At 39.9% G+C, this 23,470-nt stretch overlaps 2 protein-coding genes across 2 annotated transcripts in view; one reads left to right on the top strand and one right to left on the bottom strand.

Moving 5' to 3' along the window:
* Nucleotides 1-836: 836 nt before the first annotated feature.
* LOC135477181 (uncharacterized) lies at nt 837-7,305 on the top strand. Its single transcript, XM_064757337.1, has 5 exons — nt 837-883; nt 1,367-1,443; nt 1,897-1,993; nt 6,320-6,443; nt 7,085-7,305. The coding sequence occupies exons 3-5, from the start codon at nt 1,909-1,911 to the stop codon at nt 7,185-7,187; spliced, it is 312 nt and encodes a 103-aa protein (XP_064613407.1). The 5' UTR covers nt 837-883; nt 1,367-1,443; nt 1,897-1,908; the 3' UTR covers nt 7,188-7,305.
* A 6,605-nt stretch (nt 7,306-13,910) lies between these two features.
* Nucleotides 13,911-23,470, bottom strand: part of LOC135476129 (ultra-long-chain fatty acid omega-hydroxylase-like) — a 17,464-nt gene continuing 7,904 nt past the window's right edge. The window contains exons 6-13 of the mRNA XM_064756041.1: nt 23,144-23,206; nt 21,248-21,371; nt 20,085-20,229; nt 18,713-18,842; nt 17,673-17,868; nt 17,082-17,164; nt 15,572-15,637; nt 13,911-14,093 (exon numbers count right to left, since the gene is read on the bottom strand). Coding sequence (XP_064612111.1) covers nt 13,988-14,093; nt 15,572-15,637; nt 17,082-17,164; nt 17,673-17,868; nt 18,713-18,842; nt 20,085-20,229; nt 21,248-21,371; nt 23,144-23,206 — 913 coding nt within the window. The 3' untranslated portion in view covers nt 13,911-13,987. The remainder of the gene's footprint in view (nt 14,094-15,571; nt 15,638-17,081; nt 17,165-17,672; nt 17,869-18,712; nt 18,843-20,084; nt 20,230-21,247; nt 21,372-23,143; nt 23,207-23,470) is intronic.

Raw genomic sequence — 23,470 nt, forward strand, 5'->3', positions numbered from 1 at the left:
TAGAGCAATAAGTCAAAATGGCGCACCTGTATTTTACACACGGTCGAGATTTGTTCTTTGGACGATATGTCAAGTTTAATCCTTTTGTCAATATAAATGACCACGATGATTTGAGGATTATGCTGGAATAGTTTGTTCATCCGGTAATATAATGTACTGCTAGTTTGCATTTAGCCATTTTCTCATTTTTACATGTCAACGATACAGTCACCATTATATGTCCTAAACTCTGGTAAATAAAAATATTTTCCAAACAAAAACAAAAGGGTAAGGAGATTTGGCTTTATGTTTTGTGACTTGTGACAAAGTTACTTCTCCCCTGTTTGTTTTTTCCATAATCCTTGGTCCATATGACGAATGCGCTTACAGTGAATTGTTTATGAGAGAGAGAAAAAGCCCCCAGAAAGACGTTAAGCAACAATCAGATAAATAAATAGAGGGTTACGTATACACTCCCCCCTCCCCCACCACCTTTTCGCCATTTCATATCTCGTTCACCTTCTATTTATCACTTAAATGCTCCACTAAATTGCGAGAGTATAACTGTGTGGTGAAGCGATAGTCGCCATTAGGGGATAATGTGATAGGTGTGGGATGTAGAACGACACAGATCTGTGGAAATGTTGGGATTTGTAAAAGGTTTGTTCTGAAACGTTGCTAAAGTGGTGGCTCATATAATTCATAGCCATTAACTCTATAATCTGGGGGAAATTAAGCTGGGAACTGTAGGGGTTATCACAGTCGGACTTCTAAAAAGGCGAAATACCATTGGAAAGTTAACAAACGACAAACAAGACTAGCAAAACGCTCACTGGTTTGAGCCGTCAGAATAATGGACATGTAACTGCCGTACTATTGAAACGTGGCAAAAACAGAAGAACATGTAAGTCAGTTGGAATTAAGATCAAGAAGCACAACACTTTTGTAAAACATGAAAAAATCGGCTCTAGTCTATTTAGTAATAATTTTCATTGCAGAATGTATTGTAAGTTGAACTTGAATGATGGACTATTTTGTGTGTGTGAAAATAAAACATAAACTGAAAAATAAATAAATAAATAAATAAATAAATAAATAAATAAAGAACAAACGAGCAAATACATGAATAAATAAAATAATAAATAAATAAAAGAAAAAAAATAAATGAAAAAAGACTTAACCATTTAAAAACACTTGTACGTAAAGGAAAGGTTGGATATAAGGTTGGGTAAATCTTGTGCAACGACCGTGATAACATGCACACTAGCAAGCAATGACATTTCGATAATCAGCAAAACAGACCAATCACAAGTTTATCAATGGCTGATGAACCATGTAATTGTTATAATTTAATTCGAAATACTCAACAGACCTTTATTTATAACAGGGCTAGCTTTCCTAACCCGGATTCACATAAGAAAAACAGTGTCAACAGTGGTCACGTATAGAGAGTTTACAAATCGGGTAAGTTGGAATTTTTGTTTTCAGGGTTCAATCAACTCTCAAGGATTTATACTGTATTTTTTTCACGAATGCCATTAATTGAAAAGGGTATATGATAGAAGTTTTGTAAAAAATTTGTTTTTGTTCATTGGGGCTATTTAAAGATGAATCTCACAAATTATGCCACATTTGCAAAAGTTTTTTTTATTTCTGCTTCTATGTTGTATTTTTATAGGCCGCGAAATACCCTTATAATAGATTAAAAGCCTAATCTCTGTGGAATATGCAATCAGAAAAAAATATTTGTAGAATCTTAGCGTTTTTAGCGTATTAGTTATTAAGAACAGTTGAGTTGCTTCGTTTTAAGACTTTTTTATCATCTTGTGAGTTTTGCGTACACGGCTTACAAAATTCAGTTTTTCTGGGAACGGGAGTAGACCTTTATCGATTCTCAAATTGTTGTTTTTGCTTCAGATCGACGTCGCTATGAAGTTCTTTGTGCTAGCTGTCTTGGTAGCTGTGACGGCCTCTCATGTGGTTGTTGTGGAATCCCAAAGATTCCACATTCAAGGTAAGACGTCTTAGCCTCGACCAAAACCGGACTGCACCATATTATTCAAAGTTTAAAGTTTTTAGTTTCATTTTAATTTTGTTATGGTAGTTACCATTTTTCGTGGTGTACTTGTTCAACCAGCAGTTGACAGAATCCAATTACTTATATACTTACACAAAATCCCCAACTGTATGTATCTTTCGGCTGTCCTTTTCTGTACGTGTATCTATATGTGTGACTGTCAATCCTATTGTGCATGTATATCTCTATTTGACCGACAGTCCTGTTCTGTACGTTTATCTCTGTGGGACTGAAAATCCTGTTCTGTGCATGTATCTCTGTGTGACTGACAGTCCTGTTGTGTATGTGTATCTCTGTGTGACTGCCAGTCCTGTTCTGTACGTGTATCTCTGTGTGACTGACAGTCCTGTTCTGTATGTGTATCTCTGTGTGACTGACAGTCCTGTTCTGAATGTGTATCTCACTGTGACTGACAGTCCTGTTCTATATGTGTGTCTCCGTGTGACTGGCTATCCTGTTCTGTATGTGTATCTCGGTGTGACTGACGGTCCTCTTCGGTGTGTGTATCTCTGTGTGACTGCCAGTCCTGTTCTGTGTGTGTGTCTTTGTGTGACAGCCAATCCTGTTCTCTATGTAAGTATCTCTGTGTGACTGACAATCCTGTTCTGTGTGTGTATCTTTGTGTGACTGACAATCCTGTTCTGTGTGTGTATCTGTGTGTGACTAAAAGTCCTGTTCTGTACGTATCTCCGTGTGATTGACAGTCCTGTTCTGTGCGTGTATCTCTGTTTGATTAACAGTCCTGTTCTGTGTATCTATCTCTGTGACTGAGGGTCCTGTTCTGTGTGTGTATCTGTGTGTGAGTGACAATCCTGTTCTCTATGTAAGTATCTCTGTGTGACTGACATCGTGTTCTGTATGTGTATCTCTGTGTGACTGGCAATCCTGTTCTGTATGTGTATCTTTGTTTTACCGAAAATATTGTTCTGTATGTGTATCTCTGTGTGAATGACAGTTCTGTTCTGTATGTGTATCCCTGTTTGACTGACAATCCTGTTTTGTAAGTGTATCTCTGTGTGACTGGCAATCTTGTTCTGTATGTGTATCTCCGTGTGACTGACAGTCCTGTTCTGTGTCTCTATCTCTGCACGACTAATAATCCTGTTCTGTGTGTGTATCTCTGTGTGACTGACAATCCTGTTCCGTATGTGTATCTCGGTGTAAATGACAGTCCTGTTCTGTATGTGTATCTCTGTGTGACTGACAATCCAGTTCTGTACGTGTATCTCTGTGTGACTGGCAATCCTGTTCTGTATGTGTATCCCCGTGTGACTGACAGTGCTGCTTTATACGTGTATCTCTGTGTGACTGGCTATCCTGTTCTGTATGTGTATCTCTGTGTTACTGACAGTCCCTGTTTTATGTTTGTATCTCTTAGTGACTGTCAGTACTGTTCTGTGTGTGTATCTCTGTGTGACTGACAGTTCTATTTTGTACGTGTATCTCTGTGTGAATGACAGTCCTGTTCTGTACGTATCTCTGTGTGACTGACAGTCCTGTTGTGTATGTGTATCTCTGTGTGGCTGATAGTCCTGTTTTGTATGTGTATCCCTGTGTGACTGGTTATCCTGTCCTGTGTCAATGACAGTCCTCTTCTGTATGTGTATCTCTGTGTAACTGGAAATCCTCTTCTGTGTATCTGTCTCTGTGTGACTGACAGTCCTGTTCTGTGTGTGTATCTCTGTGTGACTGACAATCCTGTTCTGTGTGTGTATCATTGTGTGACTGACAGTCCTGTTCTGTGTGTGTATCTCTTTTTGACTGACAATCCTGTCCTGTATTTGTATCTCTGTAGGACTGACAATCCTGTTCTGTATGCGTATCTCTGTATGACTGATAATCCTGTTCTGTGTGTGTATCTATATGTGTGAATGACAGTTCTGTTCTGTATGTGTATCCCTGTTTGACTGACAATCCTGTTTTGTAAGTGTATCTCTGTGTGACTGGCAATCTTGTTCTGTATGTGTATCTCCGTGTGACTGACAGTCCTGTTCTGTGTCTCTATCTCTGCACGACTAATAATCCTGTTCTGTGTGTGTATCTCTGTGTGACTGTCAATCCTATTCTGTATGTGTATCTCGGTGTAAATAACAATCCAGTTCTGTATTTCTTTCTCTGTGTGACTGACAGTTTTGTTCTGTATGTGTATCTCTGTGTGACTGGCTATTCTGTTATGTGTGTGTATCTCTGCTTGACTGACAATCCTGTTCTGTGCATTTATCTCTCTGTGACTGACAATCCTGTTCTGTGTGTGTATCTCTGTGTGACTGACACTTTTATTTTGTACGTGTATCTCGGTGTGAATGACAGTCCTGTTCTCTGTATGTGTATCTCTGTGTGACTGACAGTTTTTTTTGTACGTGTATCTCGGTGTGACTGATAGTCCTGTTGTGTATGTGTATCTCTGTGTGACTGATAGTCCTGTTTTGTATGTGTATCACTGTGTGACTGGTTATCCTGTCCTGTGTGCGTATCTCTGTGTGACTGACAGTCCTGTTCTATGTGTGTATCCCTGTGTAACTGACAGTCCTGTTCTGTGTGTGTATTTCTGTGTAACTGACAGTCCTGTTCTTTATGTGTATCTCTGTGTGAATGACAGTCCTGTTTTGTTTGTGTATCTCTGTGACTGGCAATCCTGTTCCGTGTATCTATCTCTGTGTGACTGACAATCCTGTTCTGTATGTGTATCTCTGTGTGACCGACAATCCTGTTCTGCGTGTGTATCTCTGTGTGACCGACAATCCTGTTCTGCGTATGTATCTCTGTGTGACTGACAATCCTGTTCTGTATTTGTATCTCTGTGTGACCGACAATCCTGTTCTGCGTTTTTATCTTTGTGTGACCGACAATCCTGTTCTGCGTATGTATCTGTGTGACTGACAATCCTGTTCTGTATTTGTATCTCTGTGTGACCGACAATCCTATTCTGTGTGTGTATCTCTGTGTGACCGACAACCCTGTTCTTCGCGTGTATCTCTGTGTGACCAACAATCTTGTTCTGCGTTTTTACCTTTGTGTGACCGACAATCCTGTTCTGCGTATGTATCTCTGTGTGACCGACAATCCTGTTCCGCGTGTGTATCTCTGTGTGACCGACAATCCTGTTCCGCGTGTGTATCTCTGCGTGACCGACAATCCTGTTCTGTGGGTGTATCTCTGTGTGACCGACAATCCTGTTCTGCGTTTTTATCTTTGTGTGACCGACAATCCTGTTCCGCGTGTGTATCTCTGTGTGACCGACAATCCTGTTCTGCGTGTGTATCTCTGTGTGACCGACAATCCTGTTCTGCGTATGTATCTCTGTGACTGACAATCCTGTTCTGTATTTGTATCTCTGTGTGACCGACAATCCTGTTCTGCGTGTGTATCTCTGTGTGACCGACAGTCCTGTTCTGCGTATGTATCTCTGTGTGACTGACAATCCTGTTCTGCATTTGTATCTCTGTGTGACCGACAATCCTGTTCTGCGTGTGTATCTCTGTGTAACCGACAATCCTGTTCTGCGTATGTATCTCTGTGTGAACGACAATCCTGTTCCGTGTGTGTATCTCTGTGTGACCGACAATCCTGTTCTGCGCTTTTATCTCTGTGTGACTGACAATCCTGTTCTGTATTTGTATCTCTGTGTGACCGACAATCCTGTTCTGCGTGTGTATCTCTGTGTGACCGACAATCCTGTTCTGCGTATGTATCTGTGTGTGACCGACAATCCTGTTCTGCGCTTTTATCTCTGTGTGACCGATAATCCTGTTCTGCGTATGTATCTCTGTGACTGACAATCCTGTTCTGTATTTGTATCTCTGTGTGACCGACAATCCTGTTCTGCGTGTGTATCTCTGTGTGACCGACAGTCCTGTTCTGCGTATGTATCTCTGTGTGACTGACAATCCTGTTCTGTATTTGTATCTCTGTGTGACCGACAATCCTGTTCTGCGTATGTATCTCTGTGTGACTGACAATCCTGTTCTGTATTTGTATCTCTGTGTGACCGACAATCCTGTTCTGCGTGTGTATCTCTGTGTGACCGACAACCCTGTTCTTCGCGTGTATCTCTGTGTGACCGACAATCCTGTTCTCTGTGTGTGTATCTCTGTGTGACTGGCAGTTCTGTTCTGTGTGTATCTCTGCGTGACTGACAGTTTTGTTCTGTATGTGTATCTCTGTGTGACTTACAATCCTGTTCTGTATGTGTATCTCTGTATGACAAATACGTAACCCGTATCGATGGTTTGGATTCATATATACCATTAAATTTATTTTCAGGATGTTATTTTCAAGAAGGCGGAAAATTTTACCCTGTCGGTGCAGCCTGGGATTTCAATTGTCAGATGCACTGTACTTGTGAACGGTATTCCAATGGGGACGTGGCCATGGGATGTGTATCCATGTAAGTAACTATCGTGTTAAGTTGGGAATGATTCCATGACAGTCCAAGGGCGCATGTCGGTATATCAACTGTTTCTAGTGCGCATGACCGCGGCGTATTCGCTGATGGACACACAAGCCCACGCAGACAAGCTTGAAAGCATTGTAACCTATTGTCGCCTATTACACACAATTCAGTAAGCTTCGACTCTTCTAATTACGCCAGTCATTGTGACACTTGAAACTTGGAAATGGAACTGACCGTATAAGCTTTTGTTTGTGCATACATGACCCGTTGTACGCAAGGGAAAAAAGGGATTCTGTTGTCACAAGGAGTCAGACAATAATTTTAGTCGAAAATCTCCGTTTCCACATGCGCAGTGCATCATTTACGGACATCGATTTTCTCAGCGCACATTCAAGGTAACGATTTTCTTCAACAGGTCCAAAATATACCCCTGATAACAAAAGCAAATCTGGAGATATTGTACATTTCCGGATAGCTTGAAGTGTGTTCATTGCGAATCTGCTTCCTTTACAGATGCTATGCGTTAGTTTTATGTCAAATGTAGCCGATCTGGCATTCCGCTGTATTTACGACAGTCATTGCGGGAAAGACAGACAATATTTAAATGCCGATTTGATATTTTAACTGTTATACAGGTGCCCGCCCATGGGATATGGACCCGGATGTCGGGAAGTTTACTCGCCTGACAGAAACCCGGTAACGTCGGAAAACTGCTGTCCTCAGATCGTCTGTGACTAGACTTGCAGCCTCAAGGTCATTCCAAGGTTATTCCTGCGGAAAATATCAACAGATTAAGCAGTGTACTGTTTTTTGAGTCATTTTGATTTGCACTGGATTAAAATATTCTCCAAAAGAATCCAAGGACTTGTATTACGTTTTGAAAGCAGACAATGCATGAACGATTTAATTTGCTTTAGGCATATTTTCGCCTGGCGTCGTCAGTGAGGAAGAATTGTTATCCCAACGTGCTTTTCTTGTTTGATTGGTTGTTAGTAGCTCAAGTTAACTATGGTGTTTCCAGCTAATTGCTACAATGTTTTGGACAAAAGCCGTTATTTTGCTTGAGGGTGTATGTGAAAATATGACAACACAGCCATGATTGATTTAACTGGAGTGATTAGTGGGAGACACAGGAGCATTTACTAAAACGTCGGCTTTGGATTGGAAGAGGGAACTGGAGTAAACCACGGACATTTGATAATTAACTTAAGAACTTTCCTACGTGTGACGCAAACATTTTTACCCACACAACAAGATTCGTATTTACGTTACTTTGGTGGAAGACAGGTGACCTCTACTCAGGCAGTAAGACGACGCACGCGGCGGTTCGATCGTTGCCCACTACACTGTGCTTGCCACTACACTCAAAAAATCAATCTGTTAATTTTAACAGAAATTATGTTGTCTGAGTGACGCTAGAGAGTATTGCATGTTAATTGTTCTATTAAATCAACACAAAAGGTTCTATTAGACGAACCGGATATTATGTTGAATATGACATAATATGTCATAATAACAGAACACATTCTATCATCATTCAGGCAACAGACTTTCTGTTAAAATTAACAGATTAATTTTTTTGAGTGTACATAAGGTCTCGAGAAAACTGGAAGCAGGACACTCTTGTGAATTTTCTTTCCTGAGACCTCATGTGCCTGAACCACTACCTGTAGTGTGCCCTTGTCTTTGATTGATTCATTGGTTTATTGATTTGATCGTTGATTAACGTCCTACTCAAGAATATTTCACTTATACGCTCAAAACATTGATCTGTTTATTTTAACAGAAATTCTGTTGCCTCAGTAGTACGAGATTGCAATCTGTTATACCTAATACCGTGTTATATTCAACGGGGGCCTCCGTGGCTCAGATGGTTAGCGCGCTAGCGCAGCGTAATGACCCAGGAGCCTCTCACCAATGCGGTCGCTGTGAGTTCAAGTCCAGCTCATGCTGGCTTCCTCTCCGGCCGTAAGTGGGAAGGTCTCGCAGCAACCTGCGGATGGTCGTGGGTTTCCCCCGGCTCTGCCCGGTTTCCACCCACCATAATGCTGGCCGCCGTCGTATAAGTGAAATATTCTTGAGTACGGCGTAAAACACCAATCAAATAAATAAATATATTCAACGGAATATCATGTTAGCCTGTTCGGTTAATATAATGTGTGCGTTATATCCAAACAGAACAATCTGCTGCAATGGCAAAATACATTTTAGCATCACTCAGACGACTTTCTGTTAAAATTAACAGATTTTTTTTTGAGAGTACGATGGCGGTCAGTTTTATTGGTAGACGAAACCGGGGTTTGCCACATATAAGGTACAAACACAGATATGCTCACCATATTGGTGGCAGACATATCGTCTTCAAGGAGTACTAGACAAACGGCCACAAGCGCATCATTTATTGTCGCGAAGGCCCAAAGAGAGCGGAGAAATACAAAATCCCCTGTACATGCAACGACCAGGGCAATGGCGAGATACACACACTGAGAGATTTCATCTCTTTTTATGAATGTGTCGGTCTAAAATTAACTCTGCATTTTCCGCAGGTTCATCAGGTCATTGTCTACTCACACTCATGACCGCACAGGCCTATATTTATTCTCGAATCGTGAGTATTCCTATAACATAATAATTAATAATATACAACCTCTTTGAGCGACATTCAATCACAAGACTGAAGCATGTAACCGGTGACAGTCTTTATCCATATATCTACATGGTTTACGAACATGATAATGTTTATGGAGTATAGCATCACGATAGCAATTAAATATATATGTTACAATTTCAATGAACCGGACAAACACATTTATACTTATATGTATAGCTGTTTGTTGGATTTCTACCTCACGCCTGGCCTCACAGGATTATTTTACGTCTATGAGAGCGACCAAACCACACACACCTAATGGCTACTGTATCAGATAACTCCCTTTTCGTGTTTATACGCTAAAAACCTATGTTTAATTTAACAGAAAGTCTTGTCTGAGTGATGCTAGAATGTATTCTGCTATTGCTTATTCTGTTATATATAAATATAGCTCACATGCTTTCAACACAAAAATTGTACATGCATTAGGCTAACAGGATATTAAATATAATTCAGTATTATGCCACAGTTATAACGGAGCATACTCTACAATCAATCAGACAACAGATTTTCTGTTAAAATTAACAAATTATATCTTTAAGTGTGGTAGGCCTACTATATATACATATACGTGTTACAAACACCAAAACACTCTCAGCATCTTGACAAAACATCTGCTGGTTTACAAAAAATATTCACACTTGCCAATTTGTCTGTTTGTTTTACGCCCTGCTTAGGAATATTTCACCTATACAACGACGGCTAGCATTATGGTGGGATGAAACCGAAAAGAGCCCAGGGGAAACCCGCGGCCATCTGCAGGTTGTTCGCAGACTTTCCATTACCGATGTTGCATCAACAAACGGTCAAATCCAAACCACCACACTTGTCAACATTTAAAACTAAAAATGTATACATAATCTCAAACTTCTGAACACACACGCGATGAAAGCACTAAACAATTGGAATTGAACAAGTTAATAGATTCCTATAACTTTGTGCAAAATGTGATCTGAGATCAACTGTGTTTCAATAACACACCACAAAAATAACAACAGCTTATCACAAGTGCACGGTAAGTAGAAAAATAGTTATATGTACTGAAAACCTGTAAAAAAACCGTGTACTGACAACCACTTGACCCATGCCCATCTAAACCTTCACCTTGATCTTTATTTTAGCAATGTCCCCTTCTCTGAGATTTACTTTTTAACCACTGATGTTTCCTGTGAAACGAAGTCTTAATTTAAAAGCCGAATATAATAAACGGTATTTTTAAACCCAGACAGATGAGTTATAATCAAACTGTGCATACTTAGTACCACTATCCCCCCAAATTTGCTTTTAATAACAATATACAGCATATTATTGTACACATATCTCAAGAATATTCAGAGGTGTAGAGTATTAACTGTTTAATCACTCACAATCTAATTTCTGAAAATTTCTATCGAAAAGCAATCGCCAAATATGCAAAAACCTTTTCAAACTTAAAAGGTGGTTTCACAAACTAAATTAGTTTCACAGATAATTTCATTGGACTTAATTACATATATCTCTTAATTTATAATCTGCATTATTTCCCTTCAAACGATTGTTGTGACGTTACCCTATTGTTAAGCTGTAGTTTCTTTTTAAGGAAGCTACAGATACTGTACATTCTTACTCTGGAATGTACAGTGCGACAGAGAACTTGGTGTACACAGACACGAAAATCAGCAATACCTGGTGAAATAAAGCCGTCTCTCACAGCGCCACCCCAATCATGTATAATACACCCATGCAAATTACGACCTTTGCCATGCAAGTGCCATAGCATGTTTACAGCGATGCTGACCTGTTCAACCAGCGAATGTGTTCAAAGATCAAAAAAACATCCACGCAGATATCCGACACAATTGAACCGGGCCGGCATGTATAACGCAACTAGTTATAAATTCACGGACGTGTTACATAAAGGACGGTAATAAACTTTTCAGTCCTGCAGATACATATAGTCCAAATTCGCTACAAAAAATAGGACAATTTTTGTCAAATGGTTACTCCCCTATCACTTGAGTTGTGTAGAAAGTCACGCGGGTAGATGGATATTGTTCTTGACTGTATCGTTTAAGAGGGAGAAAGCACTTAACAAAAGTACCGTTACTCGTACTTTCTCCATTACATAAAATACATAAATCGCACTTAAAAGCTGGTCACAGTTTTGAAATACAATTTGCTTGTCAGAGTCTATCATCCAATACTGGGCATTGTTCTACATCTAACTAAGCTCACAAGTTACATTATCTTCTGACAATTTTAATTTTTATACACCTATAGAGCTAATCTGCATTGAAGGAAGCCCCTAAAGGTAACCGCCTGGCTTTAAGTTTTTGGCACTTTGGCACTGAAGTATAACAGGTTTATTTATCAATTTGATACAGCTTTTCTTAATCTCTTGAAACAGATCCTTGAATATTGGATGTGTGAAATAGGCCTAGCAGCTGTATGATTAATTTTTGTTGTTATATAATGACAAACTACTCCGGAAAACTTTCAAACTCAGAGGTACATCTTTGTTGAAAAATTTCGAAAATGAAATTGAAGTTTCAGTTCAATGCGATAAACCACAAAGTACCCGGATGTATAGACTCATTGCGGCAACTGAATGCATGAGGAGTAGTTCTACGGACTGCGAGTTTTATATACTTCTCTTCATGACTGTTTAGCTAGAGGCCAGTATAGAGAGGCTACTATAGATCTGAATTTAGGGAGATCGGCTGGAAAATCAGATCTACTGTTTAACCGCTCTCTTCCATCTTATGGGTTCGTTCTGAAGTAAACTGTTTCCTGATACTAGTTGTTGACTTGGACAATGACGTCAGCTGGGGTCGACACATACACCATACTCCTTGCTGCGGATGTGCTGTTTGATGGCAAACGCCATCTGATTGGCGAATGAAGTCGTGGCCTCGACCTTTCCACCAAGGGGTTTAAAATAAGATTTTCTCCTCGAAATTTTTTTTTTCACCACGTCATTTTGTTTTTCTCTCCCAAACTTGTTTTTACCATAATGTCACTTTCACGGCTCCATAGAACCATCTTGTGCATACTTCTGTGCAACAGAATGAATGAATATAAAGAGATAAAGGTTGTGACAGAGTTTTCTAACACTGCTTCCTGCCTCACCCTTTCTGCTAAGTGACCATGGCGTTCTTCAAATCTGTACCTAATTTGGTAGTGGTGGCAATGATGTCAAGCGATAGGATGGAGGACACATGCACGGTAAGAAGTATACGCATCCACAAATAGACAGACACTGTTTGAGCTCCTATGCGAATTTTTAAATGATATGCACGGAGTAAGAGCAATGCATTTGTACTCACTTTATTTCATCTCGAATAAATATCACAACAATTTACTCACAATATGACTAACAATTAATCATATTAATATATCTATAACATCCAACTTTACATCAAAGCACCGTGAAAAACGAAGAAAACCAAAACCCAAAACAACACAAAAACACACACGACACTTTACTTGTGTACATGTATACGCACTGCTACACGTCAACCACTTAAAAATTATTAAAAGCATAAATATAGAATATAAAATTTTTCTTTAGAAATGTGCTTTTTTCCCCACCATAAATAATTTGTAATATAAATGGGTAAAGTCATATTTGGTTAACTCCGGTCATAAGGTAAGTCTATCTTAATCCCAAGTTATTATCAGGCTTTACTGCGCACTATACAAACCCAATTCACAAACAAACACATCGTAACACATTACTTCACAAAAACAACATTAAATCGCAATCGTAACCACAGTGCCATAAAAACATTACCACAAGCAAACCCAGGTAGATATAAATCTAATACTTTGACTGACGACAGGGACGCCTAAAAATGCCATAAATGTATTGTCTGATTTTTCAAAAGTGAATGCATGTATATCATTGAGAAATAGTACTGTGACAAAAAATCAAATAGGTTGTTAATTTAACAAATGAGTAAACTTTGAAGGGGATAGAATACTTGAATTTATTAACAGTGTTTCTAAAACGAATTTATATGATGTGGATGCCACAAACAACCTGAATTTGAAACTTTTTTTTCGCGACACTTTCTTTGTAATAAATGCTGGCGGCATAGTTCATGCTGGCCTTATTACGTCAGTTTTACGGCCATGTGTGTGGTTGACAGTCAGTTGCACATCTTACCACCCATGCAAAGTCTTGCTCCCTGGACCTCCAAATAGTAGTATCCTATGTCACTCGTATGATGCTTCCTTTACAGGGGAGACAACTGCTTAACAAGTACACAACGCATATTTCTGGCAAGGGTGCAATGTTGCTCATTTTATGTAAAACTATATACATAATTTTAAGCAAGCACCAAAAAAAGGTCAAAAAAAATGTTACAAACAAAATTTTCGTCATGTAAGCATGCCTTGGCTTAGCACTTTCATAATTAGCTCAAACATGGCACAAAACAATCGAAATATCATTTGAGCAGGTTAAAATCGTTCATATCACAGAGGTCATTAAAATACTATTATATAGTACATAAATGTTACCAATAGGTATAGAAAACATAAACCATTTGTACACGTTGTTCAAGTTGTAGGGTTAAGTACATATTTGTATTTCTAAAACACAAAATCATCATTTACTACCATCATACTTAATAAAAACAAATCACAATCAATGAACATCAAAGTTAATTTAAAAAAAAAAAACTCACACAAGTAAGTAGATAAAATTCATCACTGAAATTATGGGGATGAAATCTTCCCTATGTTTTTTTTATTAACAATATGCTGATCAGTTTTAGAGCAATAACACTTGATATTTACCTTTATCATTATCATCTGTTAAAATATACATACATGTATCTAAAATATACGTCTACATGAATCAACTACATGTAGCCCTGTGCGTACGTGTCTGAACTCTGACCTTTCACCTTGACCTGGGTTTGGCCTTGACCCAGATCCCATTCTTGCTCCTCATGACCAGTTCAATCACCTTTTCCACCTTGTGATTTGGATCAAGTTCCAAGTTAAACCTGAATACAAAGGGTAACATGGATAACATCCAAGTTTTACAGGTGTAAAATAAAAGATACTTAATTTTTCAACACTGTTCATTATTCTTACACCTGGATTTTGTTTTGAAATTATTGGCATGAAACTTAAATTTTCACCATGTGTCCATTAAGGAGAGGAAACCAGACTGTGCTCGGTGGAAAACAGTAGCTAAGTGGAAACCAGGCTGAGCTCTGTGGAAACCAAGCAGCTCAGAGGAAACCATGCAGCTCTGTGGAAACCAAGCAGCTCAGTGGAAACCATGTAGCTCAGTGGAAACCATGTAGCTCAGTGGAAACCCAGTGGAAACCATGCAGCTCAGTGGAAACCATGTAGCTCAGTGAAAACCAAGCAGCTCAGTGGAAACCATGTAGCTCCATGGAAGCCAAGCGGCTCAGTGGAAACCATCTAGCTCCAAGGAAGCCAAGCATCTCATTGGAAACCCAGCAGCTCAGTGGAAACCATGTAGCTCAGTGGAAACCAAGCAGCTCTGTGGAAACCCAGTAGCTCAGTGGAAACCATGCAGCTCAGTGGAAACCAATCAGCTTAGTGCAAACCAAGCAGCTCAGTGCAAACCAAGCAGCTCAGTGGAAACCAAACCAATTTTTCTTCAAAGCCATTTCACTTCGTACAGTGGCAGTATGCAATCAGTGTGTACTGACAAGGGGTAAACCATGTACAGTAACAACAGGCCCCGATGTCAAGCATTTATAGAACACCATGCTAATGACACCAGACCTGAGACTCTATCCAGGAACAGGGGCTACTGTGGCCGAGTGGCCATATCCAGTCACTGTATTCTTACAACAGGTCCCAACTCCAAGCATTTATAGTGCTGCCTCAGTGGAACACCATGCTAAGGAAACCAGGCCTGAGGCTGTATCCAGGCACTGGGGGCCAATGTAGCCGAGCGCTCACCATCCAGCCACTGTATACTCACAACAGGTCCCAATGTCAAGCATTTATAGTGCTTCCTCAGTGGAACACCATGTTAATGACACCAGACCTGATGCCTTATCCAATCAGAGTATATGTACAGCAGGTCCAAATGTCACGCATTTATAGTGCTGCCTCAGTGGAACACCATGCTAAGCACACCAGACCTAATGCCATATCCAGTTACTGTATACTTACAACAGGCCCCACTGACAAGCATTTACATGTATAGTGCTGTCTCACTGGAACACCATGCCATACCCAGTCACCACATACTGACATATCAGGTTGACCTTGGGATAAACTATTATCCAGGGAGCCAATCCCACCAAGTACGCTAAGCACTGGCAAAGACTTCTGATTTTAAAGTCTAAGGTCTGACTTGATTAGGGATTGAACCACTTAACTAGTACATGGTTTAGCACAACATGTGTATCTCTCTCTTTCACTCTAACACTTGCGGCCTTTGTATAAGTGACGTACATGTGCCAGCAGGCTGAAGCTCACATACAGACTAACCTACCTGTACAGGATCCGGGATATCACAACTTTGATTTCATGCATTGCAAAATTCTGGCCTATACAATTCCTGAAAAACAAAACTAAATCAGTCATTTCTTTTTTTACCAGCTTCTATTTAAAAGGGAAAAAGAAATTTAAAGCAGTATGGCCTTTATCTTGTGAATGTACATGTACAGACAGACAGACAGACAGACGCACAAACAGGCAGACAGACAGATGCACAGACAGACAGACAAACACACAGACAGACAGACGCACAGGCAGGCAGACAGGTGCATAGGCAGACAGACAGATGCACAGGCAGACGCACAGGCAGATGCACAGGCAGATGCACAGACAGATGCATAGACAGACAGACAGACAAACAGACAGACGCACAGACAGGCAGACAGACATGCACAGACAGACAGACGCATAGGCAAACAGACGCACAGGCAGGCAGACAGGAGCATAGGCAGACAGACAGACAGATGCATAGGCAGACAGACAGACGCACAGGCAGGCAGGCAGACAGACGCACATGCAGACGCACAGACAGACAGACAGACGCACAGGCAGACAGACAGACGCATAGGCAGACAGACAGACGCACAGGCAGGCAGACAGACAGACAGACGCACAGGCAGACAGGTGTGTGAAAGTTTATGAAGTCTACATTTATAATGGTAAGACTTTACTTATATAGTTGAATATTCTGAAAGAAAGAAATCCCTCTGTCCCTTAGCGAAGCCTACACATACATTTCTACATCATCTTGTTGACTCTGTCTTACTGATGAGTACCTTTAATACTCATTATTATTATGAGGAAGTCACCATGGAGGTAACAAAGTTGACACCAATTTACACATTACGACATTATTAATGATCAAGGGATTAGCATGAGAGCACGGCGCAATGACCCAGGAGTTTCTCCCCAATGCGGTCTCTGTGAATTCAAGTTCAACTCCTGCTGACTTCCTCTCTGGCTGTACGTGGGAAGGTCTTGCAGCAACCTGCAGATGGTCGTAGGTTTCCCCCGAGCTCTGCCCGGTTTCCTCTCACCATAATGCTTGTGACCTTCGTATAAGAGAAATATTCTTGGAATACGGTGTAAAACACCAATCCAATAAATAAATAAATATTAATGATCATCCAAGAAACCAGCATATCAAATCTGAAAGCTCCATTGGAAATGGCCCTTGTCTTGATGACGTCATCACAAAAGATTGCACTCATTATTAGTACAGACAGCTGTAGGTTGCCATGGAAATTACACATTTGTATTCAACATCTCCATGAATTTGGTTAGGAATGCTGTTTAATATCAAGAAAAATCTAACTGCTCAAAACCAAATAAGAAAATTTTTTTTTGCTTTAATGAGTTCAAATCTTCTAATCTAACCTTATTTGGTATCTGGATATTTATAAAATGTGGAACACAAAGGGAACAAATTAATCATTTCCATGAAAGCTCTAAGCTTGAAACATAACTATTTTTATTAAGAAACAAACTTTCAGATAAATTCTTACCTTGGCCCTGCAGAAAAGGGCACAAAAGCATAAGGATCCCGCTTTTCACAATTCTCCAAAGTGAACCTATCTGGCCTGTACTCCTGAAACAGAGTCAAACCACACTGGTTGGGTTGGTCAATTTGAGAGCCTCTCAGTTCACACATAATAATGCCTTCAGAAGAATGCCTTCAGAATATGCTGGAATAAACACCTTCATGATTGCACGTTTGAAGTGTTTACACTATAAAAATACTGAAGGAATGATTCAACAGACAAACTCCAAAAGAAGATCAATTGTTAGGACTTATTTAGTTATTTGTCTGCCAGCAACCTGCGGATGGTCGTGGGTTTTCCCCGGGCTCTGCCCAGTTTCCTCATACCATGCTGCTGGCCGCCATTGTATAAGTGAAATATTCTTGAGTACGGATAAATAAATTTAGTTATTTACTTGACACCTGTTTTATGCCGTACTCAAGAATATTTCACTTATACGACGGCGGCCAGCATTATGGTGGGAGAAAACCAGGCAAAGCCAAGTGCAAACCCACGACGATCTACATGTTGCTGACAGACCTTCCCATATTACAGGACCCAGGCTTATGACATTACCATACTGTTGTCCCAGATCAAAGGGTTATGGTGAATGTTGTAGATGACTACATTGATGAGGGTGTCTGGGGGTATTGTGTGCTTCCCCAGGGTCAAGGTTTGGGTGGTCTGACGCTGTACCATGGGAACGGGGCTGTGCAGACGCAGGGACTCCTTGATACACAGGTTCAGGTAGGTCAGCTTGGGCAGGTCCTCCCTGGTGGGTAAGAAAACACTTGACAGTGCTGTGGAGAACATTTGTTCATTTATACCTGGAATTTAACAGATAAATTGTACATGTACATTTATTCCTCGTTGTTCAGGTCTGTCATAGCTCATACCTGCCTGTTCATGCTTGTGATTGTTCATGTCTGTGACTGTTCATATCTGTGATTTTTCATGCACATGATTGTTCATGCTGTGATTTTTCATGTCTGTGTTCATGCCTGTAACTGTTCATGCCAGTGTTTGTTCATGCTTGTGATTTTTCATGCCTGTGATTGTTCATGCCTATGATTGTTCATATCTGTGATTTTTCATGTCTGTGGTTGTTCATGCTTGTGATTGTTCATGCCTGTGATTGTTCATGTCTATGACTGTTCATGCCAGTGATTGTTCATGCCTGTGATTGTTCATCTCTGTGATTTTTCATACCTGTGACTGCTCATATCATTGACTGCTCATGCCTGTGACTGCTCATATCAGTGACTGTTCATGCCTGTGATAGTTCATATCAGTGACTGTTCATGCCAGTGACTGAACAAAACTATTAGAATCAAGACAACTATGGAACTTTGTTATGGACGAAATTGACCTCTTTCACAAAACTGTTTACTACTTAGGGATCACTTTTATTGTGTTTCTGAAGACCAAGAGCCAAACTATAGGGAGAAATTATTTTTTTAAACAAGCTATAAATTTAACACCACTTCATAACAACTCCTTCTGGCACCTTGTGTATATGGGTTTATGTATATTTTGGGTATTACATCGTACACCACAAGGTTTCAGTCATACAGGGAAAAGGATGTATGAAGTCATGGCGATCATGAAAACTTTACCAGAGGATATCCTCAGATTCTCTCCCCTTAAGCACCTCATCCAGCTCTTCTTGTATCCTCCTCTGGTGTTCAGGATGCTCTGCCAGGGAACATAACGTCCAGCAGATGGCGCTAGAGGTTGTGTCATGACCTGAAACACACCAAATAGGTGCAGGATTGTTCGGCATGTACGTTTACCCAGAGACCTCTCAGTAGTGGAGAGTGGTTTCCCCCTTGCACAGTCAGATTCCCTCAACCCAAAAACGTGGCCATCATGATATGAGTCAAAGATTCAGGATCACATTATCAGCAATCAAATCAGTAAATAAATGAACAACTACATTTAGATACAACCCCTGGGATTTACTTCATCATTTGACTTGTTTGCACTGTGCTCCAGAATTCTTCACTTGATACCGGAACGTGATATCATGTCAGGTTTACTGGTACCTGGAGTAAACCATTGCCCTTCCATTGGCCCCTGAGTTGTAGCTACAGGTGAAGCAGTTGTAGCTACAGGTGAAGCAGTTGTAGCTACAGGTGAAGCAGTTGTAGCTACAGGTGAAGCAGTTGTAGCTACAGGTGAAGCAGTTGAAATACAGAAGAAGCAGTTGTAGCTTCAGGTGAAGCGGCTGAAGTTACAGATGAAGCAGTTGTAGCTACAGGTGAAGCAGTTGATGCTACAGGTGAAGCAGTTGATGCTACAGGTGAAGCAGTTGTAGCTACAGGTGAAGCAGTTGAAGTTACAGATAAAGCAGTTGTAGCTACAGGTGAAGCAGTTGTAGCTACAGGTGAAACAGTTGTAGCTACAGGTGAAGCAGTTGAAGCTACAGGTGAAACAGTTGTAGCTACAGGAGAAGCAGTTGAAATACAGGAGAAGCAGTTGTAGCTACGGGTGAAGCAGTTGTAGCTACAGGTGAAGCAGTTGAAGCTACAGGTGAAGCAGTTGTAGCTACAGGAGAAGCAGTTGAAATACAGGAGAAGCAGTTGTAGCTACAGGTGAAGCAGTTGTAGCTACGGGTGAAGCAGCTAAAGCTACAGGTGAAGCAGTTGTAGCTACAGGTGAAGCAGTTGTAGCTACAGGTGAAGCAGTTGTAGGGACAGGAGAAGCAGTTGAAGCTACAGGTGAAGCAGTTGTGGTTACAGGTGGAGCAGTTGTAGTACAGGTGAAGCAGTTGTGGCTACATGAGAAGCAGTTGAAGCTACAGGTGGAGCAGTTGTAGGGACAGGTGAAGCAGTTGAAGCTACAGGTGAAGCAGTTGAAGCTACAGGTGAAGCAGTTGAAGCTACAGGTGAAGCAGTAAGAGCTGGATTTGAACTGGATTGCCAGAGTTCAACAAACCCTCAAAAGCTGCTATACTGGAATAGGTCACTGCTGAGATGGTGATCTTACCCTCAAACAAAAAGGTGTCAACCTCGTCTCGTATTTCAGAATCTGTCAGTCCCTCTCCGGAGGCGTCATGAGCGGTGAGCAGAATATCCAGGAAGTCAAGGTACCTCTTCTGGCTGGATGTGGTTTTGTCTTCATCACTGGTCAACTGAAACACAGACAAATACACTATAGGCAGTCCTCATCCACAACACTTCAGGCTGAATAGCTTTGTCTTTATGAAAGGTCGCCTAAAACAGACATCCACAAAACTTCTGACTGAATGGTTTTGTCTTCATAACAGGTCGCCTAAAACAGACATCCACAAAACTTCTGACTGAATGGCTTAGTCTACAACACAGGTCGCTCATAACAGACATTCACAAGACTTCTGACTGAATGGCTTTGTCTTCATCAAAGGTTATCTAAAACAGATGTCCACAAGACTTCTGACTGAATGGCTTTTTGTCTTCATCAAAGGTTGCCAAAGACAAACATCCACAAAACTTCTGACTGAACAGCTTAATCGCCTAAAACAGACATTCACAAGACTCCTGATTGAATGGCCTTGTCTTCATAAAAGGTCACCTAAAACAAATATCCACATGACTTGTGACTGAATCTGGTATTAAGTCTTAAACCAGTTTTGAACAATCGGGCCCTGAACAGAAAAATTACAACACGATGAGTAACAAGTACACAAGAGATCGCTTTCACAAAACTAATCATCTCTTTTTTTGTAACTTTTCTTGCAAAAACAGGCGCTTTAACCCAGGCAGCATATGAAAAAGTAATCAGAAATCTCATTGACAGAGCGTTTGTGAAAATTGTCCCAGGATGGTTCATTTCCTTGGCCAGGTGTATTTCCTCTCTGCGTGATTTGGTTACATTACTGGGTGGAAGAATTCACTGTACAGGGTAGTTATGGGGCGTTCAGAATCATGTCAGATACCCACTTTATACACACTATTCTGTATAAGAGAAAAAACGTCAGTATCTACTTTTCTTACAGGATTTCTCTGAGTTGTCTCCCCTTGGCTGTCAAAACTGCAGAAAGTCAGTGTGATGCAAACCGAAAAAAGCAAAATAAAGAACGAACAACATAAACAAAACATAATGAAAAAATAATAAAAAAAAAAAACAAACAGAATTTAAACAACTCAAAATTTAACTCAAAGTGTCATTACCAGCTCTGCTTTTCTCTTCTTAATAATATCTGCGGAGATTTGGTGAACATGGTTGCAGTATTTCTTGAATTGTCTCCCCTTAGGTGTCAAAAAGTACAGGAAGTCACTGTGGAGCCAGAACTGGCTGCAAAAGAAAATCAAAAAACAGTATTCAGTGTCACATGTAAATGTGAAATTTAGGAAACTCTTTGAACAGATAATTCTGTACTCAAATACACGTATCCCCTACCATGGGGTTATTTCTTTATTTATTAGTTCAACCTAATGTGGAAAGCGTAAACGAGATGAAGTCTGTAGAGAGGAAACCTGATCACCTTGCCATGCACCTCACAAATGAGGAGACCTGATCTCACCATGCACCTCACAAATGAGGAAACCTGATCTCGCCATGCACCTCACAAATGAGGAAACCTGATCGCACCATGCACCTCACCAATGAGGAAACCTGATCACCCCACCATGCACCTCACAGGAAGGAGGAAACCTGATCACCTCGCCATGCACCTCACATATCTCCCGGGATAATTAAGGTGTTTCCTTACATGTAGGATAGTCCTTTCTAGAAACATGAATATATATATATATATATATATATATATATATATATATATATATATATATATATATATATATATATATATATATATACTTAGATTTAGTTGAAAGATTATCAAGGAGCTCATCTGTAGGAGACACATGAATGCAAAACTTCAGCTCAATACATGCTGTACTTTTTGAGATACCACCCCTAACATTTTGTTTAACTTTGATTCTAATATACAATACACTAACATGACCAAGTCAGGAATTTGACAATTTACGGTATTTAATATGCATACACCTTACCAATGATGGTTTATCCCCCTCATGTTAACGTGCTTGTTTAATACACAATACACTAAGTCAGCAATTTGACAATTTACGGTATTTAATATGCATACACCTTAACAACGATGGTATATTCCCCTCATGTTACTGTGCTTGTTTAATACTCAATACACTAAGTCAGCAATTTGACAATTTACAGTACTTAATATGCACACACCTTACCAATGATGGTTTATCCCCCTCATGTTAACGTGCTTGTTTAATACACAATACACTAAGTCAGAAATTTGACAATTTACGGTATTTAATATGCACACACCTTACCAATGATGGTTTATCCCCCTCATGTTAACGTGCTTGTTTAATACACAATACACTAAGTCAGCAATTTGACAATTTACGGTATTTAATATGCACACACCTTACCAATGTTGGTATATCCCCCTCATGTTAACGTGCTTGTTTAATACACAATACACTAAGTCAGCAATTTGACAATTTACGGTATTTAATATGCACACACCTTACCAATGTTGGTATATCCCCCTCATGTTAACGTGCTTGTTTAATACACAATACACTAAGTCAGCAATTTGACAATTTACAGTATTTAATATCCACACACCTTACCAATGATGATATATCCCCCTCATGTTAACGTGTTTGTTTAATACACAATACACTAAGTCAGCAATTTGACAATTTACAGTATTTAATATCCACACACCTTACCAATGATGATATATCCCCCTCATGTTACTATGCTTGTTTAATACACAATACACTAAGTCAGCATTTCAGTAATTTATGATATAATAATACACACACATTGAGTCAAGGATGGAATATCCCCCTCGTGCTATTGTTCTCTATATGTGTTGAAACCCTCAGCTCATTACATGCTGTACTCTTTTTGATACCACTCCTGACATTTTGTTTAACATTGCTTACCCTGTTACTGGATGCCGATGCCAAAGCTCAAGGCATGACATAAGCTAAGCCTGTACTTTCTACAGGCGGGCTAAAAATGACAATCTCTCAAAATTATGTGAATACCACCATACTCACAAAAATCGCTCTGTTGCCAAACTGGACATCTGCCGTACAGCATAAACATATGGGTGCTGATCCCTGGTAAAGGAAATGGCAACAGTTTCTACAACTTTTGTCAAATACAATACTCAATACATGTTAACAGGTATCTTCAGATCCAAACAAAATTCTTGTGAATTGAACTCGTGCAACGTGCACCTGTATACACAGAAAAAAATAAACCCAATCTGCCTTTAAATACCGGATTTATTACAGAAAAAACATACTTTGAAATCATTAATGACATACTAGTACATTACCAACATGGATCATAAAGTCTATGATACCATCAAACATCTGAAT

The sequence above is a fragment of the Liolophura sinensis genome, chromosome 10, assembly GCF_032854445.1.
Source record: "Liolophura sinensis isolate JHLJ2023 chromosome 10, CUHK_Ljap_v2, whole genome shotgun sequence".
NCBI lineage: Eukaryota > Metazoa > Mollusca > Polyplacophora > Chitonida > Chitonidae > Liolophura > Liolophura sinensis.

Bases quoted from the DNA above. Each gene is read 5' to 3' on its own strand.
- LOC135477181 (XM_064757337.1), top strand. From the start codon at position 1,909: ATGAAGTTCTTTGTGCTAGCTGTCTTGGTAGCTGTGACGGCCTCTCAT. The intron at 1,994-6,319 runs GTAAGACGTCTT...ATTTATTTTCAG, and splicing joins CCAAAGATTCCACATTCAAG to GATGTTATTTTCAAGAAGGC. The intron at 6,444-7,084 runs GTAAGTAACTAT...ACTGTTATACAG, and splicing joins GCCATGGGATGTGTATCCAT to GTGCCCGCCCATGGGATATG.